Source organism: Scardinius erythrophthalmus, assembly GCF_964197995.2.
Source record: "Scardinius erythrophthalmus genome assembly, chromosome: 4".
Classification (NCBI taxonomy): domain Eukaryota; kingdom Metazoa; phylum Chordata; class Actinopteri; order Cypriniformes; family Leuciscidae; genus Scardinius; species Scardinius erythrophthalmus.
This window is the reverse complement of record NC_138224.1, coordinates 14143417-14170422: the sequence shown is the minus strand read 5'-3', so window position 1 is coordinate 14170422 and position 27006 is coordinate 14143417. Positions and strand designations below refer to the sequence as shown.

The window sequence follows — 27006 nt, the reverse complement described above, 5'->3', positions numbered from 1 at the left end:
CTATGGGACCGTCTCACCCACAAAACACCACATCTGCCCACCTCTTGGGCCCCACAGGGCCACTCTCACACACTGTAATTTTCCTATACTGGGCTCTGGGGACATCTTTTCATGGGTGGGCCACTTGTATCTTTCCAATACGTTCATCAATTTTTCTGCCTTTGCCCTAGGACATTTTTGTGCCTGATTATGGACCACTAATGACCTCCTCATGAGATAATCCTACAAGGTATTAAAAAAATTAAGAGAGATTGTTTTTTAATACTTTGGCTTTTATTTAAAAAAATAAAATAAAAAATAATAATTAACCATTAGCTTTTGTGCATGTCTGAATATTTAGTGATGTTTAATAAGGCAAACATTACTATAGTTCATACTAATGGTTGGGAATTTTAATAAACATTAGTACTGATGTTAAGTAGTGATTTGAGTACACTTAAATCACATGGCTTGAGGAGAAGCCACTACAATTTTAAAAACTAAATAACACCTAGAAATCACCAGGTTTGTGCTTGATTCAGAATTTAATTGAGAATGTCTTTTAAAACTCGGTTCAGTTCTATAATTTAAACTAGAGCAAAATGAGCAGAACTATAATCATATAACTGTTCCATTAACTAGGAAAGCAAAATTTGTTGGTGTAACGCCTTGATTTTAGAAAATAGAAACATTAAATTAAGGAAGAACCACTGCCATTTTCTTGAGAGAAAAAAATACAAACATCTATGGCTATTTCTCAAAGCACACAGACTAGAACCTGCAGCTGTCTTGCCTAAGGGCCAAATATTGAATTATCCTACCTAACCATGTGATCCCTTGAGTGGAGCCCCCATGTTACTAAAGATGATCATTTCCATTACAGGACTCTTAGCATGCCAATCAAGCTACAAGTTCTGCAATGGATGACTGAGATTCATCCCTCATTTCAAACTAAGCTGAACAAAATACACTACTTTATCTCTCTGTATGAGCACAAAGAGAGACACACACAGGGATAAGAGCTAATGGCAGAGAAGAGCTTATGACAGAGAACTAGGTGTCAGTATAATCTTCGGATTAAACCAGAGCCAGGTGCAACAAACATACTTTTGGCCCTTGTTGATGGTGACACATTATTTATATTCTTTTTTTTAAATCTTTAAGGGACAGGGTATGTTTTGTTTTTCCTCTCATAGACTGACCAATAACAGACATGCAAAGTTGGATAGGGAAACTCTGCAAGTCTTGAGATGTAACTCCACCCCTGTCCAACTCCGGCTCCCCTGACAGAGCTTGGTCGAAGGGCCAGAGAGTCAACACTGCCCCCTTCTGCCTGCCTGGACAAAACTAGTATCACAACAAGTTCAGACATGCCCTGAGTGGGCGTGTATGTTTTTGGAAGAAGGCAAACTCATGGTGGGTAACAAAACAAAAATAAGTGTTGCGTGTCTATCATTTGGAATTGAGCCTGGCTTTTTTTTTTTTTTTAATGAGTAATTACCTTCATTTGTTGTGTTTGCATGTAAAAATGTTAATACACGCTAAAGTCTTAAACAAACATAGCCCCTTCAACTGACTAAATGCAAGGTACAAAAAAAATTACAAGAAACTGCAGCCATCATGACAAGCAAGTGTAATGGAAAGAGAAAGCATATCCTTCACTCCCAGCCTTCTGTCAACAAGCACCTGAGAACTTCTCAAACATATGAAGGATGGAAAATCTTTACCCTGGTCCAAACGTGTACACCCCTAATTGAACATTATATTCTACCCTATTCACTGCTTTTGTTTTAAATGTGTTACCAAGTAGAAAGGCATGCTGTAGATCAGGCATTACCAAGGCAGGGTGGCAATATTAGTTTTAGACTTCAAAGTGTATCTGCATGACAAACCACAACAGGCCAAGAGATTTTTTTTTCAGCAAGGAATATCACAAGTTCCAGATTTAATCTCACCACCTCAACAAATCTTAAAATGTCTTGATGGAAGCCATGTGTGTTTTTAAATTCAGAGGGCTTAACCCTTCAGACTCCTTGCAAACTCACTTCAGCTGAGTTTAAGTGAGAAGACACTGGACCATTTCCGCAGAAAGCAGTAGATGATTTTCATGTTTCACTATAAGCTGCCACTTTCTGAAAGAGAAACATTGGTTCATAGTTGGAAGCACGTCTCAACTTTCTTCCAGAGCACTGCATTGAGTCAACACTGTTCTGTCAACAAATAAAAACCCCTCCGTCTTGTGTGGAGGGACCAAGAGAGACACTCCCCTGTGCTACTGTTTCATAATGACTGAAGGCTGGATTTCTCTTTCGTCCTCCACCCGATGCAGACCTGTAATGCAGGGTGTTATTGTTCCAGCTGAGGCCAATCAAAGTTCCTTTTAACGAGTACAGTCCATTTTTATTCCCTACTTCAATCCTGAATCCAGCTTTCTATACAATGGAAGAACTTGACTCAAGAGAAGTTGGGTCAAATCGTGAGTGGGGAGTCCAGATGACAGAGTAAAGGAAAACTGAAAATTCTGCTTTTCTGTTCAGCTCTTAACAACTTACTCAAACAGTTGTGAAACTCATGACATGTTTGTGAATGATGCTGTGGTTTACAAGAGGGTGAGAATACTCTCACTAGCAAACTCCGCCTCGACACCCATCACGGCAAGAAATTAATATTTATTAATAAACTCCAAAACACGCAGCTGACATGCACAACCACAGCCTCTGCTAAAGATTTCATAAGCATCAAGTGTAGCTTGTAATGTGATCTTCTATTGTCCAGCCCAGCCACCCAAGAGCGCTGCAGAGTGTGGGTGTGGAATGGTTTACCACAAGGCTTCATGACAGATGCTTTAGCACTCACAATTTCCCTCCTAACTTCATCCTACCATCTCTATTAATTGCTATGTTCCAAGCAAAACCTCAAATTTATTACTTCTTTGAGTGCTGAGACTGAGAACATGAGGGAAGCTTTCACAATGTATTACTGTTGACTTTTCATTTTACGATCATACAGCTGACATTCAAATTGTAGGAATGTTTAAGTCCTATGTTCCTGCAGTGAGGAACCAAACAAATGTGAAAGCTTTGTGGATATTAGTACCTGTTTTCATTGTCATCTTTATAAGGACATTTTTTGCATCAAAGCAGAAGACCTTTGTATTCCCCTGTTCCTATTGCAAATTTGTCATCCACAGTAGTCTGGTAATCCACTGATCTGGTGATCTGGTCATAAGGACATATCTGTGTGGCCTGCTAGATCCACTAAAAGCTCCTTTCTTCTAGGATTACCTGGTACAATGAAGATGTGGTGAACAAACTCAGGGTGTCTTCTCCCTCACATCCTGCTGTGATGCATGCATGAATGAAGCTGGATCATTTAGGTCTACTCAGAATGTATGGTTCATCTAAGGCCCTGTTTACACCTGGTATTAAGATGCATTTTGGTCGATCGGATGAAGAGTAGACGAGGGAGACACATACCCATTTATACCTCGTATTTTAATCCATCTCTTTTGTCCACTTTCAACCACTTGTGTCCTGATTTCTTTGAGGGAAGTGTCTATGGGTGGGAAAATGTATGTTTTTTTCCAGATCTTTTGATCTAATGGACAAAATAAGCTTGCGCAATTCACATATGAACGCACCCGGAGAGGACGGAAAAACATACGGAGAGCAACAGCTTTCATTTCAGCTCTAGCCGCAAGACCACAATGAACACGGCGAGTGCGTGTTAGAAATCAGGAATGGTGAGAGAACATCGTGTTTGGTAAATTTTTCTTCTTCATACCAAATTTGGGTTTTCAGCCGATAAAGTTTAAATCCTGTCTGGCTAGCACACTTCCCATAATGTTTACGCATTAAGTCAGTAGACAGAGGCCTTTTGTGGATGCTTTCGACCACATGAGCGTTTACATTATGAAAGCAATCCAGGCGAATGCATTTTCGACCACCTTTGGAAGAGGTCAAAAGTGGACAAGCTCAAAACATTTTAGACCCCGTTTATACCTGCATTTAGCGTCATTCACTTGTGATCCGATTAACCAAAAAGCATCTTGCACTCTAAAAAGTGTAAATGGGGCCAAGAATGCAAAATATATAATAAAATTTCACAGTGGTGTCTATCCTCTTATCATGCAGCATTCGGCAGCAGGATATCTTGAAGTTTAATCAATGTGCTTAGCTTGACACTGTTGCAGAGATTCAAGATGATGACTGGTGGTTTGCATCCAATGCCAGGATAAACTTGAGATGTAATTTGCAAGTGGATCATCGAGTCCACTGAACTAAAAATGCTCTTCATTCCCACCCAGGAGATATCTGTTTCCCCATCCAAACATTCCAGAACTCTCATCCAGTGGAATTAACTGCAGGATTTTCAAGCCAATAAATTACAGATCTTGAACGACAGTTCTGGACTGGTGAAGTCAGGCTCCAGCTGGGTTGTCTGGCCTTCACAATCACTCATAATAGCTGCATTCATAATAGATGGCAGAGAGCATGTGGACACAGAGCAGTGAAAACAGCCACTGGCCATATGTTGGTAATGACCGAGTTAAAGGCAGGGTGGACATGGTCCTTTCACTGATGCATGCTCTCTTCCTCCTCTTCTCCTCCAAACAGCCCCTAAATGGTGCATGAGGCTTCCCATAAACCAGAACCTCACCTCAGCTACCAGATGGCACAGACAGGAACATTGAAACGGATGTACTTACTCGGCTTGTCCTTTGTCTTGCAGGCAGCTGCACAAACATGGAGCATGCAGAAATACATGCTATGCTTGAGTTAGTAAATTATGTGTTTTGTGATGCTAAATGACAGCACCCTAATATGATGGCATTGCACATGCTACTTTGGCCTGGTAGAATCTACTTCTTCACTCTTAACAAAGGGCATGGGCCAAAGAGAGGAAAACAAAACAAGGGATTACAGGAAATCGTACCAATCTAACTACAAAGACTAAGTCATTACATGCCTTTCTGATCAAAAACAGATTTTTCAAATCGCTCCTAATATCATAACAATATTACTTGGCTGGATTGAAGGACAAGAGGCCTTAAAAAACCACTGTCGATATTATCGCTGCAATAACACGCACATTTATTCCAATAACTATTTAGTGACACAGAGGGTTGACAAGCAGGTTGAGTTTCAATGACAGAGAAATCCAGGCAGCAGGCTCTGTTTCTGTTTACAAGTTGGCTCAAGAAGTTTAAATCCCTGTCAAACAAAGTGTTCTTTTTTTCTGTCTTTTAATGCTGGTTTTGCAGAAAATTAATTATAGTATCCACCTCAACAGAGTATGGCGAGGGCATTCTTCCCCGCACCGCTTTCCATAACAACACTCGGGGCTCTAGAGAATACTCTAGGCTGGAGGAGTTTTCATTTGGCACGGATTCATCCGAGGAAAAAAGTTGGAGCTCTTCCAAAGACAATATTTGTCAGAGAAGCCTCAATTCAGACCTAACAGTGTTTATTAAATTGGGAGCTGCTGTACTGCTTTTTTGGTCCTCTGATCTGTATGTACTTTGAATCAGTTTCAGACTGAATTTGAGAGTTGTTCCTTTTCCCCTTGCTCTGCAGTCTCTTTCAAGTCTGTCGTAAACAACTGATCAAAGGCGTAGCTTTTTAATCAGACACAACAGATGTGAAGTCAGATGACCGTGGGAGTGTTACGTTTTAGTTTTGATTCAGTCATTTTGACGACTACAGATATCGAATCAATAGGTGATATGGGGCACAGAACTTCAGAGAAAATGTTTACGGGAACATTAGATTAGTTTATTTTATCTCCAAATAAAATGTTATAGGTGCTGGCATGAACTTAAACAGACCTCATAATCCCCCCCCCATGCTGGATCTTCAGCTGCCTAACAAACAATAGAGAACAAGTTTTATAGTTCTGTTGACAAATGCTTTAATTAAAATGGGTGCAGGGGGAAGGTTAAAACTGCACTAAATAACCAATCCAGGGCCAACCTCCACAGAACAAAACTTTTGCCCCAGGGGGGTAGAAATCAAACCTGCTCTGCAAACAGGAACCTTCAGCCCACATCTCAAAGGGGTCAGAGTGGATTCGAAGCCATCCTATTGGGTGATAAGTAACCATGGAAGCATTTGAATAATCACAGAGACCGCTCAGATACTTGAGCAAGCTGTTAGCACCGTGTACAAACATTTAATGCCCTACACGGAGACCTAAGAGGCTCTTTCCTAGTCACGGAGTTGGAGCACTTCCAGGCAAAGACTTTCTGACTCACAGCACCTGCAAAACTCAGCTGGGGGGAGGAATAGACACGGTTGCACGCTCAAATCTATATCTAGGTCAACAATACTGCACCAACCACACTTCCCCAAACAAACACGATCGCTCAGGAAACACCCCTTCTTATACCAAAACACATGAAGCCTACTGTTCTCCACGTACTTTGTGTCTGCTGCACATTAAGCCACAAGTGTGCATGGGTGTGTCTCACTCTGAGCCGGTATGTTTACTTTTTACAATACACGTGTATGTTTGTGTGCGTGTGAGGCATGCGTGTAATGCTGTATTTAGAGCCTTTTAGAGAGAGATTTTTTTCCTTACATTACTTTTACTTTTATACTTTAAGTAGTTTTGAAATAATTATTTTTTATACTTTTACTTGAGTAAAAAGCTTGAGTTGATACTTCAACTTCTACAGAAGTCTTTTTAAACCCTAGTATCTATACTTCTACCTGAGTAATGAATGTGAATTTTGTGACTTTTGACACCTCTGGATCACACGCAAAATGCTGTCGGATTAGGCAACTTGCAGTGTTGGCTTCCCAGCGCTAAGTACGTTTCAAGGAAGACTGGCATGTGTACAAAAAAAAGTCATCTTCTGTTTAAATGGGGAGAGGTTACAAGGTCATCAAACACTTTTTCACTATGAGCTGTCAGTCACGCTCTTACTCTAACCACAAGTCCAGAGCGTTCAACAAAAGCCTTGCAGTCAAGAACATTAACCCACTCGCACTAAAAAAAAGTGCGTCTTTGTGCATGATCCAAATTAGTTTTAATCCTCAGATTAGTAAACAGTTTTTGCTATTCAAGTCAAACAGCAAATAAAAAGGACTAAAACCACATACATATAATCAGGGGTGCACATAACTGGTGCGCAGGAGCGAATGTGTGGTAAAAATAAACGATGTGCAGCAGAAAACGTGGAGGAAAGAGCTTTTGAGTACCAAAATGTATGGCATTTTTGGGGACGGGCACGTTTACTTACTGGAGTAGGATTTTTTCTCCATCTCTGGTAAGATCGCAATCATGATGATAAGTGTGTTCATTAATAATTAGGGTGCAACGGATCGCAGTTGATCTGTGATTCGTACGGACCAGGCCCCACGGTTCGGCACGCATGTGATTCGTGGATTAACCATCATAGAGTGAAAGTTTGTGGATTAACCATCATAGAGTGAAAGTTCATCATAGAGCGATCATTTGGACGTGCTTTGTCTTGCCAATATACACATTCAAACCATTTTAAACATGGAATAAGAGGTGAAAATCAGGACTCACGCACTGTTATCTGTGCAAACATCCTCACCCACCTGAAGCGCATGCACGCAGAGAGAGAGAGAGAGAGGCACGTTTCAGACACCGAACTGATTCCTCTTTCGTGTTTACTTGCACTTGAACGGACACATACACTCAAAATTATGTCAAAATACCCGTCTCGGCAAGTATTCTCCTGGTTATGTTATAAGTGAACATTTGAGAAAGAAATCGAAACTCTGTCAGTATATTCGGTCTGTGCATTCGGTCTTAAAGTGATCGCAGGCTAATATTCCTGCTGTTGTCTGTGTCATTAATGTAAAAAAAAACAACAACAACAACAAAAAAAAAACATCATCATCATCCACCATGTTCAAGAGAAAAGAAGATAGTGAGGAGAGCCCATTGGGGACTAAAACGGGTATTTTTCAACTTTTCATCAAAAAAAAGAAAGAAATGCAAACTGGTTTGAAACGACATGCAATTGAATAAATAATGATAGATTTTTCATTTCAACAAAGCTGATGAAGGCTGCTCTGTTTATTTAATGGTATAGCAGATATAATTTAATTTTCATGCAGAACAGTAAAGTTTCACTTGAGCATTTCATTGGCCCCTGAGCAGCTAACACAACCAGACAGAGCTGAGTGAGGTGAAACAGGAACTTCAATTTGACCTATTTCACAGAGTTCATTTCCTGTTTTGCCCACTAGCAGAGAGACGCGTGAAACGAGACACCAAAACACTGTTAATGAATGTGGCAACAGAGAGCGGATGTCACAGCCCCGCATAATAAATGCCAATAATAAGACTCAGTCTGAAACAATAGCCATCTTAACGCAGTCAGGTTCAATGCACGTACATCCCGTACTTTTCTTTGAAGATCAAAGCGCAGTAAATGGCAGACTCATATACGTTCTTGTTTAAAGTTTAGCCAGTGTGCACACGCTAAATGAGCTGGGGTGCTCCCCTGGCAGAAAAAAAGCTTTATCTTAAATCTCATCACCCGTTACACCTATGATTTATGTCGCTGACCTACCTACTGTGCTGCATTAGTAGGATGAAATGTTCTGTGCTGCGATAATAGAAAATTAATGGGAGGCTTTAAAAAATGCTGTTCCAGGACATTATATTTAAAGAAGGAGTTTTTTTCTATATACACTTCTATATGCTTTTATTTACCATGCTCCTTGCTTTTATAAGCATACCTTAATGCATAGTTAAGTAACTACCAATATATCTACGAAGTAAACATCACTTTTCCTTGAGCCAAGTATATTGGCTATTACACTTGTTACAGTACGTAACAATCTTTAAGATCATCTTATAAATATATTCAGAGGTCATTTTTAATCTGTGCCATTCTGTTTTTTTAAATTCAATTTCACGCTTGCTTTGACAAATTTTCTTCCTTTTTGCATTCAACATACTATAAAAGACTTGGAGGGGGTGCAACTCATAGCTTTATCTCCTTTCATTAGTGTAAATGTCATAACAGGGGTGGGATGTTTTAGACAGCACTTTGAGAGCTCTCTGTCTGCAGAGAGCAGCTCAGTGAGTTGCAAGAATATTCAGAGGATAGGTCCTTTATGTTTCCTGCACCTCTTGCTCAAAGGCAATTCAGTCCAGCGTGGCCAATTCAATTGAAAACCCAGACAGAATCTGTTCCAAGCAGGCCCAGAGCCATTCTATGAGAAAACTGAATAATTAGACCGATTAAAGAGCTCTGATTCTGCGCAGACACTGTGGTAAGGATCGTCTGGTGGGGGAGGGGGTGTTTTCGAGTTAAGGGATTCCTTTAGTAACTATGAGTCTGTCCCGCTTCACCAGCCAGTAAGGGCCCATTATACATGCCCAGTGAAATGTGTTTAGCAGATAGCATAGATTTAGACGTCATGAGATTTCAAATTAGAGCTCTGTCTTTTTTTTTTATAGTGAGACAAATGTGTGGAATAACTGCTGTGAAATACAAGCGGTTTACCAATTGTTCATGTGGCAAAACTCAGGGACCACACTAACTGCAGCTAATGCTATACTTCTCTATGCAAAAAAAAAAAAAAAAAAAAAAAAAAAGCACTACAGTGCAAAGTACTAAAGACTTTAAAACTTCTATATTTTCAACACCTAAAATGAATAGCTTTGGGAAAGTTTACTAATACGCAGACTGTTCTTTTCTGGTTTAAATGAAAAATGAAACTGAGATGAAAAAAAGACTATGGTCTCAGGCTAACCCTATTGTATTTTCATGGGTGTAATGAGAAATCAATTTTAGGAGGCATGGGTTGTGTCTTCTGTAGGTGTGTTCTCCACAGCTGTGCATGTTGTCTACAGGTCAAAGGTCAGATATAGCAGGCCCACTAAAAGACAAGATAGTAGACTGCCCACAGCAGCACACATTTGCACAGTGTCCCACAAGAGAAACATGCTACACCCCTTCACTCCATTTGGCACCTCCCTTCCAGAGAGAGATGAGGCACCATTCACACCCTGGAGAATGTTAATTTATAAGTAAATAAAAGCAAAACTAAGAACATTCCACACAGCCCTTTTCACAAAATATCTTAATTTTTTCACACACGCAAAATAAAATGGTGCATGCCAACTCTCTGTAAAACATTTCAACAATAATTACTTCTATTATTTGCTAAATACATTTTTGGTTGTTATTTGGGCCAAGTAAAAATGCCTGAGATTATGAAATCAACACAGAGTTCCGAGACCTAGTGAATGAAATTGTGCACGCATTTTAGTGAAGCATATCAGGTGTTCCTGTGTAGCATAAGCGCTCCCTTGTGGCAATCACAAAACTCGCAAAAGTGATGAGATTGGCCCAGTGCTTTGTCATCAAATCTGCACTTTTGGGTTTACTTTCTTTTCGTTAAGAGCCAGACACAATTTGTTTAGCTGATATTACACAGAAGCAGTTTCTGTGGAAAACAGCTTACTGTAACTGGACGGCCGTCAGGCTGTGTGAGGTTCTGTGCTAATGCCATGAGGTTCGAGTCACGGCTTGGAGAGGGTACCTGTTAGTTGTAATTACCCTTAAAATGCACAGCTGGATTTAAATGGCAGTAAAACAGCAACAAACAGGTGTGAGGGCTGTTAAGGTCTGCTTCCAAGTCAGTCACACAAAACACACCAGGCCAATAAAGTCGCAACCTCACACCAAGGTGTACACGCATGCCTCTGAGATTGTAACTTAATTACGGTGCAATCACGATCCCTGCAGCTGGCAACAAGTGGTTCCTTTAGACTGTAGACTAAACAAATACCAGTGTCAAAAGACGCTCTGGATGTGACTGGGCTTTCTCAGTGGAAACTGAACCAAGAGGGAAGGACTGACAGAGCTGGAAACAAGTGAAGGAGATGGCGTGTTTGTAGAAGTGTTTGGACCTGGCTGGCCGCTGGACATTTTTCTGAATGAAAGAGACGACTTTTAAAAATCGCACCTCCCTCCACGGGCCTCAGATGCGTAGCTTCCCGAAAATGTGAAACGTTCCAATAAACTGATGCCTCACCCTGTAGGAATCCCTCCAAAAAACACACTGCGCAGGTGCATCTGCACTGAAATAAATGATTTCACTCTTGATCGTTATGAAGTCAGAAGACTATTAGCGTTCCAGAGTGGTGGAAATATTCATGAGTTTTCCCCATCATCGGATAATAAATCCCCAAGAAGAGTACAATCTAGTGCTAATACATAAATCAGCCTAAATGACCTTGACACAACTACAAAAAGCGGTATGTAAACTATTGTTGACATTGTCATTCATTGGTGCCAAAGAATTATATTTTGCCTTAGTAAAGGTATACTCTTAAAAATAAAGGTTGAGGGGTTTTCACAGTAATAACTATTGCTGAGTTTGCTAAAGAACCTTTCAGTGAACAGTTCTTAAAAGAACTCTTAGAGTGAAGAACCTTTCTCCACTACAAAGAACCTTTGGTGGAATGGAAAAGTTATTCATGAAACTATACAATGTAAAAACATGCAAGTTACCTTACAATCTATGTATGGTGAAAAACTGTTTAACATCGCATTACATGTAATTTTATTGTAAAATACCATCAAATCTATGTTTTTTGTAAAGTAAAAACTGACTAACCATATCATTTATGGTAAAAAAAAAAAAAAAAAAACGTCTCATCTTTGCTATTAGTAACGTACATTAGTGTGTGTGGTTTTTTTTTGTTTCATTTTATGTTATTTAGTTAATGTTTATTGCATTATTTTAGTGTAGCATTAACCTGATTATGTTTTGTCTTTGTGTGTATGACCTTGTACACCTATATATGAGTATGAGTCTATATATGAGTATTGGCCATGTTTTATGGAAAGGCCACTTGAACTCTGATTCATCTTGTGGCTTTCTATTGTGCCACCTGCATTCTTGTGGTGGTTAGGGATACATTTTAAGAAAAAATGGTAGATTTTGGTAGTTAAAGTCGTTATATTAACGTTACATCACTTAATGAAATATATGTTTATAAGTTAATATACAGGCATCCTTTAAAACTGGAAACATTGTCACAGTATTTTTTTACGGTGAATTTCTGGCAAACACAACCGGCAGTTTTTTATTGTAAATTTAACGGGTTATTTTTGAAGTGTAGATTCCAATATAGGACAACACAAAATATACTTGGACAAATGTTTTATCTGTTTTTGTCCATACAATGAAAGTCAATGGGGTCCAAAACAATATATCGCATCTTGGTTTCCTCATTTGTAAGTGGCTTAATGTAATTTGTAAGAGCTAAAAGAAATGTAAATAGACCCCATTGATTTTCATTGTATGGACAAAAAAGAAAAAAAGACAACACATTTCCAAAATATCTTTTGTGTTCCATAAAAAAAAAAAGTAAACCAGGTTTGGAACGACACAACGGTGAGAATATTTATTTTTGGGTGAACTATTATTTAAATGTTTGAGTTAAAGAAAGAGTCTGGGGTAACAAACAGAACAATTTCCTACATCTGTTTTCACAGCTATATACTATTTTCCATAATGAGATTATATGTCCAAAACAAATGAGGCTGAATGCTTCTGAGCTATTCCACCATATTTATCAATGATATTTTAAAGAAATGGACGTAACTTGATCTCTCCCTGGTTTAAGTCACAAACACTCACCACCTGCTGAGGCTGGGGAGAGGGGCGGCTGGAACCTCGGTGCAAATCAATCAGCAGGCTAGTTCAGACGAGGACACTGGCAAACGCTCCTCAGGAGCTTGCGTGTCGAGAGGCCTGGCGTGAACTGTGGAACCAAAGCTCGCTGCCAGCCCTCTCCATAACTAAAGCTGATTTAGACTGAGGGCCTAGAACGGGATTAGGTTTCATCCTCTGTCATGCATTTTCATAGTGATGTTTTGAGTCCTGCGGCACTCTTTGATTCGGCCAAAAAAAGCCTGTTTTTTTTTGTCTGAATCTATGTAATGTAAGATGAAGAGCACAGCAGGATGAAATGCAGTCCTCTCGATTTCAGTCTTTCCCTCCAAACACTAAGAAAAACAAATCTAACGTTCACTAAACTGACCTTGGTGTTATTTAGTACGGTAAACGCTCTCCTTCGCGTTTCCAATTTGTTATTCCTAAGCGAGCCACTCGAGATTATATAAATGGACAAGTCAAGAGAGGCATGGGGATATATATATATGCAATGGGGGAATGCTTTTTCACTGTTACATCATGATTTACATAATGAATAAATAAATATCTCTCCTGCTTCAAGTATGAGGCTGTGTCCCAAAGAGCCTTTCAAAGATTTTACAGTGAGTGCAAAATATTATGAAATGTGTTAAATAAAAGAAATGCAATAAAAATGGAGTTTTGCAAAAGCCTTCGTGCTCCCTACAGCCTAATAAACATCTTATGCCAGCTTGCAATGTTCTGACAGAACAGGGAACTTAAATATACATGCATAGTCTAGTTTAATTTGAAGGGATATTCAAAACATGGGTCAATGACAAATAAGGCAGTCCAAGATAAAGAAAATAAAATGTTCTAATTTCTAGTTTATAGCAATGTAGTTTGGATTCATATTGGTTTCGTGTGGTTCTGGAAAAAAAAAATACAATAAAAATGTCATGTGATGGTAAAAAAGTAATAAGATGTTACATCTTTATAATTTTATAAAAAGTTTTTAAATATATTTTCATGGTACAATTTGTATTTATATTTTTACAAATACCATAAATTATTATAAAATGTCATTACATTTTTTGGGGTGGTTTTACCATATGACATTTTATATCCTGAACTAACCGTGAAATGTTAAATATTGATCTTTTTTTGTAAGAAATTATTACAAAAAAGAGATTGGAATAAGGTTGTACTTAAATAGATCTAGACATAATGCTTATTTAAATCATTGACCCAAATATTAAATTGTTATGTTCTACATTAATTGTACCCGGGGAGAAGAACATATCAACAGTTACTTTAAGAGTGATGAAGTGTTTAACTAGCCAGGTTCAACAGGTAAACTAAGATCTGCCCTTCACACATGAAAGGATCTTAGAACATCAATAAATGACCATTATCTAAAATGCCATATGTTTGACTTAAGTCAAAGCATCCTTCACAGTTCCACAAAGACGGCTTATCAGTATAAGCCATTCCACTCTCACTCTCGACAGCTGATCCATAGTAAACAAAGAAAAATGGACCCATGCCAGAGTCGGTCATTATGATCTTGTCTTCCTGACCTAGAGTTTACATGGCTTGGCCCGGTGAGCTGGATTTCCAATTAAAAACTGGAATTCTCATGGTAGGAATTTGTGGTAGAAAAAATTCTAAATTACATGAAATGAAAACCATTTTAACAGTTGGTCAGATGTTCTTGCTTCCAATGTAGCTCAAGATGCTCTTTGGATTATCTCAAATCATGCTGGAGAATATGATCATCAGGACTTGTGGAGTTCATGCAGCTCGAGTGCTCCTGTCATTAATGCAAAAGTGGGACAAACCAAATATTAAGAGATTAAATAATACAGACCCTCCAATCACCTGCTAGCCAAACATAACACTATAGCCAGAGTGTGACATCCAACCAAAGTATTTAACATCTCTAATGTCCAAAGTCTTTGTTCCAAAACCTAGCATTTCCTTAAATCGAAGCAAAGAGGTAGGCAGGGGTTAAATGAAAAAGCAGCTCTTGTTCAAGCTATCAGCCCTCCACCCCCACCTCGGTTGCACTTGAATCTTTTTGCCACGCGCTCGCGGTTCTTCCCTGCCAACTTTTTTTTTAGTGCGTTCCTCCTCCTCTCTTTCTCCTTGCCTCAAACCTGTCAAATCCTATAAGCGAAAACATATTGAACGCACACTATTTTCTTTCTTACTCCCCCCACCCTCTCTCCCTCCCCCCGTTTTTCACGGGACTGATGGATTTTCAATCTCCGAAACATTTGTCTGCATGACATCACCCCTGGGTTTTAACTGCATTATTTCACCAGATACTGTACTGAGGAGAGAAACACTTTCATTACCTCCATAATTCACTTTGGAAAATGTTCCTCAGACGTCTTCCTTCTCTTTAGTTTAGCTGGTTATTACTACAGGAGCAAACCCCCATCCTTACTTGTCACAATGGCATGCATTTCATTAACTGCCTAATAACAAACTGTGATTACAAAACACTGTGGAGGATGAAATTCCTGGATGCTGACCTTGATAGAACTGCAGTGCATGGTCATTAAAGGGGGGGGGGGTGAAATGCTATTTCATGCATACTGAGTTTTTTACACTGGTAAAGAGTTGGATACCCATGATAAACATGGACAAAGTTTCAAAAACTAAGTTGTACGTTTGAAGGAGTATTTTTGTTCCAAAAATACTCCTTCCGGTTTGTCACAAGTTTCGGAAAGTTTTTTTCGAGTATGGCTCTGTCTGACGTAAGATAGAGCGGAATTTCCTTATATGGGTCCAAAGGGCACTTCTCCGGTAAGATCGCGGCCGCGCGCGCACTCGTAGAACAGAGCAAGAGAGTGAAAGCAGTTCGCCATCAAAGCGCCCTGCCCGGCTTTTGGGAAGTCAATGTCACCAAAGAAGTGTGTTTTTGGTTGCCAGGGCAAGACAACCCTGCACAGATTCCCAAAGAACCCAGCATTAAGGGACCCGTGGATGGAGTTTGTTTTCCTGAGCATAAACGGAGTTGTGTAAGACTGTTGTTGCCTGCATTTCGACGATGATTGTTTTATAAACAAAGCCCAGATCGACGGATTTGCAGATCGTCTAATGCTTAAGGATTGAGCAGTCACAACGATAAAGGTTCGCGGTCGTGCGCCCCCAGCCGCTCGTTTTTTTCCGGAAAGACTCGGTGCAGCCAATCTTTCAATTAAAAATATAATAAAACAAAAGACTTTTTGGAGATATGAAGGATGCAATATTACTCTATAGGTACTCAAGATTAACAGGAGATTGAGTGAAAATGAGCATTTCACCCCCCCTTTAAATACTACATCACATTTCCTTTTTGAATGGTTAAACACATGAAACTCTACTGAATAAAATGCATTACCTTTACACTATTTGAGCTATTATTTGAGCAGTTAACACTACATACATTACCGTTCAAAAGTATGGGGTCAGTCAGATTTTTTTAATTATTAAACAAGGATGCATTAAATTGATCAAAAGTGACAGTTAAGACATTTATTGTTACAAAACACTTCAGGATTTTAAATAAATGCTGTTCTTTTTTTTTCTTTTTTCTTTTTTTATCAAACAATCCTGAAAAAATAAATCATGGTGTCCACAAAAATATTAAGTAGCACAACTGTTTTCAACATTTATAATAATCAGAAATGTTTATCAGCATATTAGAATGATTTCTGTAGGATCATGTGATACTAAAGACTGGAGTAATGATGCTGAAACTTCAGGAATCCATCACAGAATTTTTTTTTACTGTATTTTTAATCAAATAAATGCATTATTGGTGAGCACAATAGATGAGATGTTTCAAAAACATCAAAACATCTTACAGACCCCAAACTTCTGAACAGTATAGTTGTAATTAAAATTATTCAACCCCCATTGCAAATCAGATTTAATGGCAACATTTACAGACTTTCAGCTGTTTGCAATGAATAAATCAAACAAAAGTAATTGAAATAGCTCAACACAACAAATGTTTCAAGTAGTTTCTGCAAATTCAACTGAAAATGCAACTTTTAATGACTTCCGCAGTCTCAAAATTATTCAATAGAATCCCTCACAACAGCACAATACTGCAAGACAGATGCTGTCTCAAGCACACCGAATGGAACTAATCAAGGGCTTCATTAGTTGCACCAGGTGTGCTTGAGCTAGAACACGACATATCTGAACTGGCTAGGTTTGTTGAGTCACGTTTGACTGCATGTTATAAATATCAAAAGAATGGTCCAAAAAAGTTAAGAGATCTCATCGCCCTTCAAAAGGAACAGGACACAAAAAGATAAATGTTACTAGAGACACCATTGGAAGCATAGTTCGCAAGTTCAAAGTTAAAGGAACAGTGGTCACACTACTCTAATGGATGGGGCAGAAAAACTACACTACTGGATGGGGCAGAAAAAGGAAGCTATCAGCAAGAAAGCTGCAACCAGATTTCTGAGAAGGTAACAGAAAAACCCTCGAGTGACTGCAAAAGACCTGCAGCAAGACTTGGTGGCAACAGGCACTGAGGTTTCAGCTTGCACAGTAAGGCGCATACTAAACCCATGCCAGAACTCCAAGATGGTCTGTGGAGTGGTGAAACAAAACTAGAATTTTTCGGCCCTATGGGTCAGCGGGATGTCTAGAGGAAGAAGAATGAAGCATATGCTGAAAAGAACACTCTGTCTACAGTTAAGCATGGCGGGGCTTGGTGATGCTCTGGGGCTGCTTTGCATCCTCTAGCACTGGAAAACTGCAGCGTGTGGAAGGCAAGATGGATTCATTGAAGTATCAGGAAATCCTAGGAGAAAACGTCATGCTGTCAGTGAGGAAGTTGAAGCTTGGACGTCATTGGACCTTTCAACAGGACAATGATCCAAAGCATACCTCAAATTCCACCAAGGCTTGGTTGCAAAAGAAGTCCTGGAAGATTCTACAGTGCCATCACAGTCACCTGACTTGAACCCCAAAGAAAATCTCTGGTGGCATTTGAAGAAGGCGGTTGCAGCACACAAACCAAGAACATTGCTGAACTGGAGGCCATTGCCCATGAATAATTGAATAATTTTATGAATGCAGAAGTCATTAAAAGTCGCATTTTCAGTTGAATTTGGGGAAAACACTTGAAATGTTTGTTGTGTTGAGCTATTTCAATTACTTTTGTTTGATTTGTTCATTGCAAACAGCTGAAAGTCTGTACATTTTGCAAATAAACCTAATTTGTAATGGGGGCTGAATGATTTCAATTATGACTGTATTTACATATATATACACACACACACACACACTGATCAGCCACCACATTAAAGCCACTGACAGGTGAAGTGAATAACAAATTATTTCGTTACAATGGCAGTTCATGCAGCTCGAGTGCTGCTCAAAATGCAGTAAAACTTAAGGCTGCTCATAATAGAAAGGTGTCAGAACACTCAGTGGATCAAGGGCTGGGATATCTAAGGCAGGAAGTAAATAGTCCATTCTTTAATTTTATGTGAGAAACAGGAAAAATGGGCAAGTGAATAGATTTGAGTGACTTTGACAAGGACCAAACAGTGATGGCTAGAAGACTGGGTCAGAGCATCTCTAAAACAGCAAGTCTAGTGGGGTGTTCCTGGTATGCTGTGGTTAGTACATATCAAAAGTGGTACAAGAAAGGAGAAGTGGTAAACCGGCATCAGAGTCATGAGCACCCAAAGGTCTTTGATGATTGTGCGGAAAGAAGGCTAGCCCGTCTGGTCCGTTCACACAGAAGAGCTACTGTAGCTCAAATTGCTGAAAAACTGTAGGCTGAGGTTGAGGAACATGAGAACATGAGTGTTCCCTTGGCCTCCAATTTCCCCAGATCTCAATCCTATTGAAAACATCTATGGGATGTGCTGGACCAACAAATCCAATCCATGGAGGCAACATGCAGGACTCAAAGAATCTGCTGCTAATGTCTCAGTGCCAGATACTGTACCACAGGACACATTCAGGTGTCTCGTGGAGTCCATGCCTCGACGCAACAGAGCTGTTTTAAAAGCATAAGTGGGATCTACACTATATTAGAAAGGTGGTTTTAATGTTGTGGACGATTGTTCAAAACATATATTTTATTGATAGCTATACATCCACTGCCGCAACTATTTTAAACTAAATTAAAAAAATTAAAACAAACTGTTGATATTGTTATTAAACTATTTTAATTTTTAATAGAATTATTAGAGGACTAATTTATATAATCAATATGCTATAGTTTATATTTTTAGATGATATACATTTTCTTTACATCAATATTCACATAGAGTGTCAGAAAATAATTCGAGATTACAAAAGGTGGCTTTAGCGGCCATTGTGTTGCGTCTCACCAGCTGACAGCCTTACACTGAACCCAATGCGGATGAGGGTACACTGAAAGCATGCTTACAAAGAGAGTCATTAAGGCAAAGGCTATGCCTATCAGCCTCTCTTCCAGCTTGCAAGGGAGTGTAGGTGACTTTACCTTCTTTCATCAGCCCCAGAATTCACAGACGATGACAATTTGAGATATTGCTCTGGCCTCATTTGCAAATCTGGAAACCAAAAGTAAAAGAAATGAGCTTTTATACCTTAAAACATCACAGAAATACATTTGGTACAAGCAAATTATTCCTGCAAAAAGAACTTGTTTAACTTTCAAGGAAGCAAGTGTTCGATTTTAAGGCTTGTTACTGTGCAAAAGGTCCCTCGGCTGTAGAAATCACTGTAAACAGTTCTGGTGAATAATTACTGTTTTATCAGTTTTGAAAAACACATCTGATTGGCTCGTGGATGTGGGACGCCAGCAGACACAACACACAGCAGACTCAAGGTAAGCACATCTTACCCCGGCATGTGTGGTGGTTTATTAGAGGGAAGGCAAAAAGCATGCTGAGAGATGTGTCAGGTCTGGAAGAGCCAGATAGAGCCAAGCGACGCCCGCTGATGACAGACAGCCTCACGAGTACTGACGTCTACAACACCATGGGCAGATGAGGCCTCTTGTAAAGAATTAAAGAGCAAACAAATATAAGTTAATAAGCCTGTATAAGGACTGCTAATCTTACATTAAAAGGTAATGAGTGACTATTGGAGCTGATAAAGGGCTGCTTTAAATGGGATTTGGCCATTGTTACATTACTGGTACGGCTTTTATCCTCTAAGCCAAAAATGACAGCAGTCCTAACTGCCACAGCAAATGTGGGAAAACAATGCGATGACAACAGTTAACATCAACCTGAAATGGCTTATGAGTCATCATCAGGTGCCATGTAGTCTGGTGGTGTGTCAAATATTTAAAACCTCCTCTGAATCATTTGGTCACCCTTTTGTTGAATCTAGCTCGTTGTTGAAATTACTCGTTGGGACTGATCTCTCTGGGTGCCAGACATCACTGCAGTCAACCTGTCTGATGGTAATAGCACTGCACTGTGGGTCACAAACCATTTTAGTCAATTGTTTTTTATAATTGAGAAGATGAGAAAAGCATATGGCCATTTTAAGAGACTGCAATTGTCACTCATAAAGCTTTATAATCTATCAGGCATTGTAAAGCAATCAGAGAGGCTGGGAGTGAATTCACAGGTCTGTCTTATTCACTCGTTTATAAATAACCCTAGAAGACTCTGTAATGGATTTTTTCTAAACCTGACTATCTATCGTCTGCAAATCGACACTTAATAACCTTTATACTCTAGCTCTCTGCATCTTCCGTCGACAACTGGCCGAGTCTCTTACCCTAACTTCTTTGCTGCGCAGCATAAATAACAAAAGTAAATGTCCCTCAGATGGTTTATTCAAACGGTCGGGAGTTCTCGAGCAATACTCAAGAGAACATCGACCCAAAATAATACAACAGGCTTTATAGGATAAAGCCAGACACATCAAAATAGAATCATCATGACTAACGTCAAGCTCTATCAATATGATTGGTTAAATTGTTTAAAGCAAGCCACCCCCTTTCATTATCAGCAAAATATCAAAAACATTGTAAGGGGTTAATATTCCATTCAATCATTTCACAATACAGTCAAAGAACAGAACATTGAGTCCATTTTCAAAGTTCCATTTGACCAAGGTTACATTGAGTCAAAAGTTTGTTAGAAGGTTAGATCATATTGAAAGTTTGTCTGATGGCTACATCCTAAATAAAAGGAAGTAAGAATTATGGAATGGAAAGTTAGTCACCATCAGACATGAAAATGAGAAGTGTGATAAAAGTTTAAAATCTAAAGTCATATTTCCATGGTTAGTAACATAATCTTATCTATAAAAAATTCACCGCAACTCCCACGAAGTATAATGAATGAGTGTCATGACACAGATGAGCTTTACAGCTAAAAATGAATGCTAGTGTGTAAACCATACGACAAAAAAATTATTTTTCAAAAATGTTTCCTATCATTGTTTGGATAAGCAGGAAGTCCCGTCCTAAACCTACACCACTGGTTGAACCTGAAGTTGACATGAACAAGGTGCGCTCAGTATTTTTGGTAACCCTTTGCTAAAAGTCTTTATGCAATGCATTATAAAAGTATTTCGTTGTCATAAAAGTATTTCATTTGTATTAATTTTCCCTTATAATGCATTGTATGGTCTCATGAATAATTGTAACCACAGTTATAATACATTAAAATACTTATGTTACATCTTTAGAAAGTATAATGCATTAAAACACATGACAATAAACCAATTTCCAGAGTAAGCAAATATTACTTTTAGCTACAATTATTTATAAAAATTATAATGCATTAATGTATATATAAATACTTGTATAAATACATTTATAATGCATTATGCATAAAGGCTTTTATTAAAGTGTTACTGTATTTTTCCCTCATTAAAAAAAGTTTATGCAAAGAAATGAGTAATAATGATAGATATTACATTTAAATGGTAATTAAGAGAGATTTAAATAACATTCTGGACAATACGAACATGTTTATATTTATTTACATATCATGGATGAAAATTGATAAGTAGAAAATATAAAATTTTGTATAATAATAATTTGTCAAAGTAAATGAAAAGTAACACTAAATACAATAAGGTGCGGTTTAAAATGCATAATCTTTTTGAGATTTGCAAAAGATTAGATGTAACAGTGCTAATAAATTAGAAGTGATTTTAAAGAGTAACTTTAAGTGAGTGTTAAATGACAGCAAAGGTATTCTAAATGTGAAAAAGGGTAAATGAGCAGCACGCACAATTAAAGGTATAGCGGAGGATTTTTTACTTCCGGGTGGATCACCTATACTATTGGTCCTCCTAATTGTCAATCATTCTGATGAATCAATTGAACTTTTCAAAAAGTGGAGAGGGCGGGTCTTATCTAAAATTCGGAAAGATCCTCCGCTATACCTTTAAATATGCAATATCCAGTGTTGTTATAATTATCTAAGACTATTATAATATTACTTAATATAGTAATATTAGTTAACATTAGATGAAAAACAAGAATGTTAACCAAATTAACTGAAATAAGTTTAAGTTGAAGTGTATTAAAATGACTAAAACTAGAACTGAAACAAAAATGGCAAAAGATACATAACAGTTACTAAACTCATAATTAATAAAAGTTGAACTAAAATTCAAATGAAAACTGAAAATATTAAAATAAAAGCTATTGAAAAATATGAAAACATACTGTAATAATATACAAATAAAACTAAAATAATACCAACAATATCGGCCGATAACGATTAAAAAAACAACAACTCTAATTTCAGCTGATAACAGATTGATATACTGTACTTTTCTAGTAGTCAAGTTAAAAATTATGCACACTTACAGTATTATCAGTGGCAAAAAAAAAAAGCCGTTTTATTTTACATGGAGCTGAAGGACAAATATTTAAAATCTCATGACTAGCAAAAACATTTCAAAAATACTGAGTGCACTTTTACCCTGCACAAAAACAGCATTGAAAATGTGTTGTGAGCATCACTCTCAAAAGAGGTGGTGGATGCATCTCATCTGACATCTTATGAGCATTCTTTCAGCTGCAGACCACACTTACTCAGAGGGACTTACTGGACCTCTTCACCCATACCCAGGTGGGCTGGGTAAGGTGAGACATTTCATCACTTTAAAAGAAGAGAGGGGGCAAATTTTATCGGCAGATCTGAGATCCAATGACAAGCAGTGGAGCGAGGCGGCTTGGGTCCTGGCAGAGCACTCCACACAGGCCTGATACTCTCCCTGGGGCTTCGCTCTCCATGTGTGGTCCCCCTCTCTGTTTCTCTCAGGGCTGTGTGCCTCCATGCACATGGACAATATGACAACACTGACGGCCTGAGATGAGCCAAGACAAGAAAAACAATCAAGCGAGGGCTGTGAACTCGACTGTGAGAGCTGGATTTTCACTGCCCTCCACTCCCTATCTGAAAGCGTCTCCCACAAACACGCACATACACACTGGCTCTTCTCTTTTTCTTCCACACTCGGCTCGGTAACGTAGCTTAATGGAACGATGGTAAAGATCCAGATAAAACATGCCCCCCTTCTTTTACGTCCTCCATATGCTTTGATTTCACTGCTCTGAAAGGAGGGAAAATGATTCATGCCGTTGGCGTGCGCAGCGGAGCTGCAGCTGGACACTGCACCTGCAACTCCCAAATCTGGGAAAACAAGCTCCCGGGAGCAGGCGGAGAGAAACAGGCCAGGCTTCACACACACATACACAATCCCTCGTCACAATCTAAGGGCTAATTGATTTTTTGTATACAGGAGAGTAGCTTAAACTCTTTCGTTTATAGAAATTCAATTGATGCATTTATTAAAACAGCTATGTTGCCACAAAAACAGGAGGCATCATCACCTATGTGATTCAAGCCAGTAAAAAGCAACTTCTCCCAACAATAAAGGCTTTATTTATCAAGAACCGGTTAACAGTTGATTTTTGGCTTTCACGATGACTTGTTGGACTGTTTATTAACGAAACTGGAATGTCAAAGCTGTACTAGATCAAAAGATCGTTATGTCGTCTTTTGTCCTGTCCACAGGAGAGCCTCTAACTCATAACACAGTCCTGTGCGACCGTTGCCCCCAAAAGCGAATTCTCCACAGTCTCTCTCACACACACGTACACACATTCCACAAGATACCCCTGCACATACACAAACATACCAAGAATAATGACCCTATCATTTCTTAATCCTCAGAGACTCGAGCATTGAGATTTATGGTGTTTTTAGGAATCGGTATTAAAGCATATTTTGTTGCACTGAATTCTAGAAAAAAAGTCTTCAATGTTGCAAAACATCAGCAGTTATAATTAATTGATTTTGTTTTAATTGCTTGAGAAGTGTCAGGACATCTACGCCTCACTTGCCCCTGTAAATTGCCCTAAAATATTTTAGCATATTTTAAACGCATAAAACACAAGTCTGATACATTTAGATAAAAATGGTTGATGTATGTAATTTTAACCCATATTTAGAGAACATTTATTACAATAAATATTACTTAAATTATTTATTACAATTACTAATTAAATAATATGGATATCATTTAATTGCAAAGTTCACATATAATAATAATAATAACAATAATATAATTTATTATTACTACCAAAAAATGTGTATGACAATATTTATATATTTAATAATTGTATGCTTGTTGCTTTAAAATAAGAGCTGTTGTAATTGCACTAAATATGGGTTAAAATTATGTACTACAATTATTTGAATGTAATATAATATTGGTATTATTCTATTAATTTGAATATAATTGAATAACGTGGGTATTTTTTAATTGCAAAGTGCAAATCTAATAATAATAAATTATATAATTTATTATTTATTGTAATACCCCCCCCCCCCCCCAAAGTTGCATAAATGAGACCATTTTACTATATTTAAGGATTTTTGCTATAATGTATTTCAGATGTGTGAGCTGCTGTTGTATTTAGTTATTGTAAATAGGCGTTAATTAATTGCTAAGTGATGCTACAGTGTGTCTCTGAGGGTTAAACATGAATTCATATACAAAAGGAATTATTATAGAACTTAAAATGTCCTTAAATCAGCGATATTTGCATGCCAAGCTATGACACAGGAAAACAGACGCACAAGGACACTGACACACACACACTCTCTCACGCAAACTTGTGCAGCCTCTCTATTCACACGCAAACAGCTGGGTAAGGAATGTGGGAAAAACATGCTCCCAGATCTGTTTTGAATAGCACTAAATTCGCTGGTCACCCACTGCCGCTTTGAAGCATTCAGAGGCACTCTTGATACTTCACAGAAAGACTGTAATGCGGGATTATGGAGGTGCGGCTGGATGTTAGAATTGCTATGACCTTTGTCCTATAGTGAAAGAGATGACTGTACCTTATGATGGTGCATTTGGCTCCATAACATGCATATGGTTCCTGTTTTAAAAAAAAACAACAACATGAGATTTGTATCCATGTGTATACATGACAAAAACACAACAATAAAAGACTGTTTGACCTTTATCTCACAGTTAGATCAAATAATCTGTTTCAACGCCCATGATGGTGACAGACATAGTAACATATCAACCTAAGGTAAGTCCTGAATCATGGCCACCCACATTCTTTACTAAATACACATAACATGATAGCAACTTAAGAGATTTTTTGGGAGATATGAGCTACTTAGAACTAAATATGCAACTTTGGTTAAGTCTTTGGTATGAACTGTACAAAAGGGGCTGATTTGGTTTGGAAAGTTTCCCTATAAACAGTCCCTTCTCCCTGGTTGATTCAGATTTTCCTGGGCTGACAGCACTGCTCAGCTTCACTCCCTGACTCAGACTGGGAGGGTCACACTGTAAGACCAAGGTTGTCGCTAAAATGCTCAGGGCCCAGAACCAAAATTTTATGGGTGAGCTGCTTTTCCCCCGGGGGGCTGAACGAGTAAGCTATGCTCATCAACGGTCCCAGGACAATGTTCTCGTTTGCCCACTCTCCTGACGATAACCGTGCGTGGCTGTACTTGACTGACTTGTTTCATTCTGACAGTTTGAAAATGCCATTATGTTGCAAATGCCTTTAATGTATAGGTAATCTATATGACTTTTCAGGACTTAGCAAGAGAGAATTTTAAAAATACACATATGTATGAACATACTGTATGTACACTATTTACATTTTAAAAATAAACACATCTATAGACACTATATTAATAATACACAATTACTATTTGAATACGCACAGTATGGGTCAAAAAATTTCGAAACATTACTATTTTTATGTTTTTGAAAGAAGTCACTTATGCTCATCAAGCCTGCATTTATTTGATCAAAAATACAGAAAAAAAAACTTATTGTGAAATATAATAACAATTTGAAATAATGTTATCAATGTTGGAAACAGTTGTGCTGCGTAATATTTTTTTGAAACCTGCGATACTTTTATCAGGATTCATTGATGAATAAAAAGTTAAAAAGAACAGCATTTATATAAAATAGAAATCTTTTCCAAATCTTTTTCCAAAATTTTGACCTGTACTGTGTGTATTATATATATATATATAATATTATTAACAATAAATTATAATTGTGTGTCTATGTATTTTTATTTCACTATCCCGAAAACAACACACAACAGACTCACCAGTATTCATCTGGGCACTGTTACAGAAGAAGGGGGTCCAGGGTTTTTCTAGGGTGCTATACATAAACTTGAAGGCACTGTGTGATGCTTACTGCCATGTTAAGCTGGACTGGTATACCTTGCCAGTTTAAGAAACTACATACAGCTGCTGCTCAGGCCAGAATTGACTTTGGCAAACACTCTGAAACCTCAAGATCCTTAACAACTTATGTCCTTTCTGCCATCCAAGGCAAGCAGAGCCCTGTCAGAGTCATGTCAGGAAACCTCAAACCAGCATAGTGTATCAAAGAGGCCTTCAGGCACTAATGCCAGCGCCTCCTGCAACTAAATGAGCCAAGCAATAACATTTTGGGCGATTTATGTCTTTTGCACGACCACAATACTAGGAAATGACATGAAATATTGTATAAATGCTTTTACAGCACTAAACGTGGTGACAGTAATGCTTGAACGCAAGTTAAATATAATGTTACCAATGTAGTAACGCACAAAGCACATGTTTGGCAAATATTTAGACATAATAAAATAAATATGCAGGCACCTCTGCAGCGATATTTGTATTTTATGCAAGTTAGCCATTGTTCACGCCGTTGTTAATTGAGATAACGTTAGCTGTCTTAAAACTGTCGTCTCTATGCTATTTTAGACTTGTGTTTCAACTATATGGTGAAAATTTAGCATATACAGGTTTTCTAAACACAAAAGTGTCGAATAGTTGTGAAATAAATGTCTTAATCCATGCTACCAGTGCCAGGTAGAGAAATTGAGACGCCACAAACAAGGTCGAAGGTT

At 38.2% G+C, this 27006-nt stretch overlaps 1 protein-coding gene across 2 annotated transcripts in view; it reads right to left on the bottom strand.

The window, feature by feature from the left end:
* The window catches only part of LOC308689830 (uncharacterized protein), a 62394-nt gene extending 41930 nt beyond the window's left edge, over window positions 1-20464 (bottom strand). The window contains exons 1-3 of one of the 2 annotated variants that reach the window (XM_081363863.1): window positions 20364-20464; window positions 19474-19627; window positions 19111-19180 (exon numbers count right to left, since the gene is read on the bottom strand). In XM_081363863.1, the coding sequence (XP_081219989.1) occupies window positions 19111-19180; window positions 19474-19516 (113 nt within the window). In that variant the 5' untranslated portion in view covers window positions 19517-19627; window positions 20364-20464. The remainder of the gene's footprint in view (window positions 1-19110; window positions 19181-19473; window positions 19628-20363) is intronic. The other variant, XM_081363864.1, reaches the window with a different exon arrangement.
* Window positions 20465-27006: the final 6542 nt, after the last annotated feature.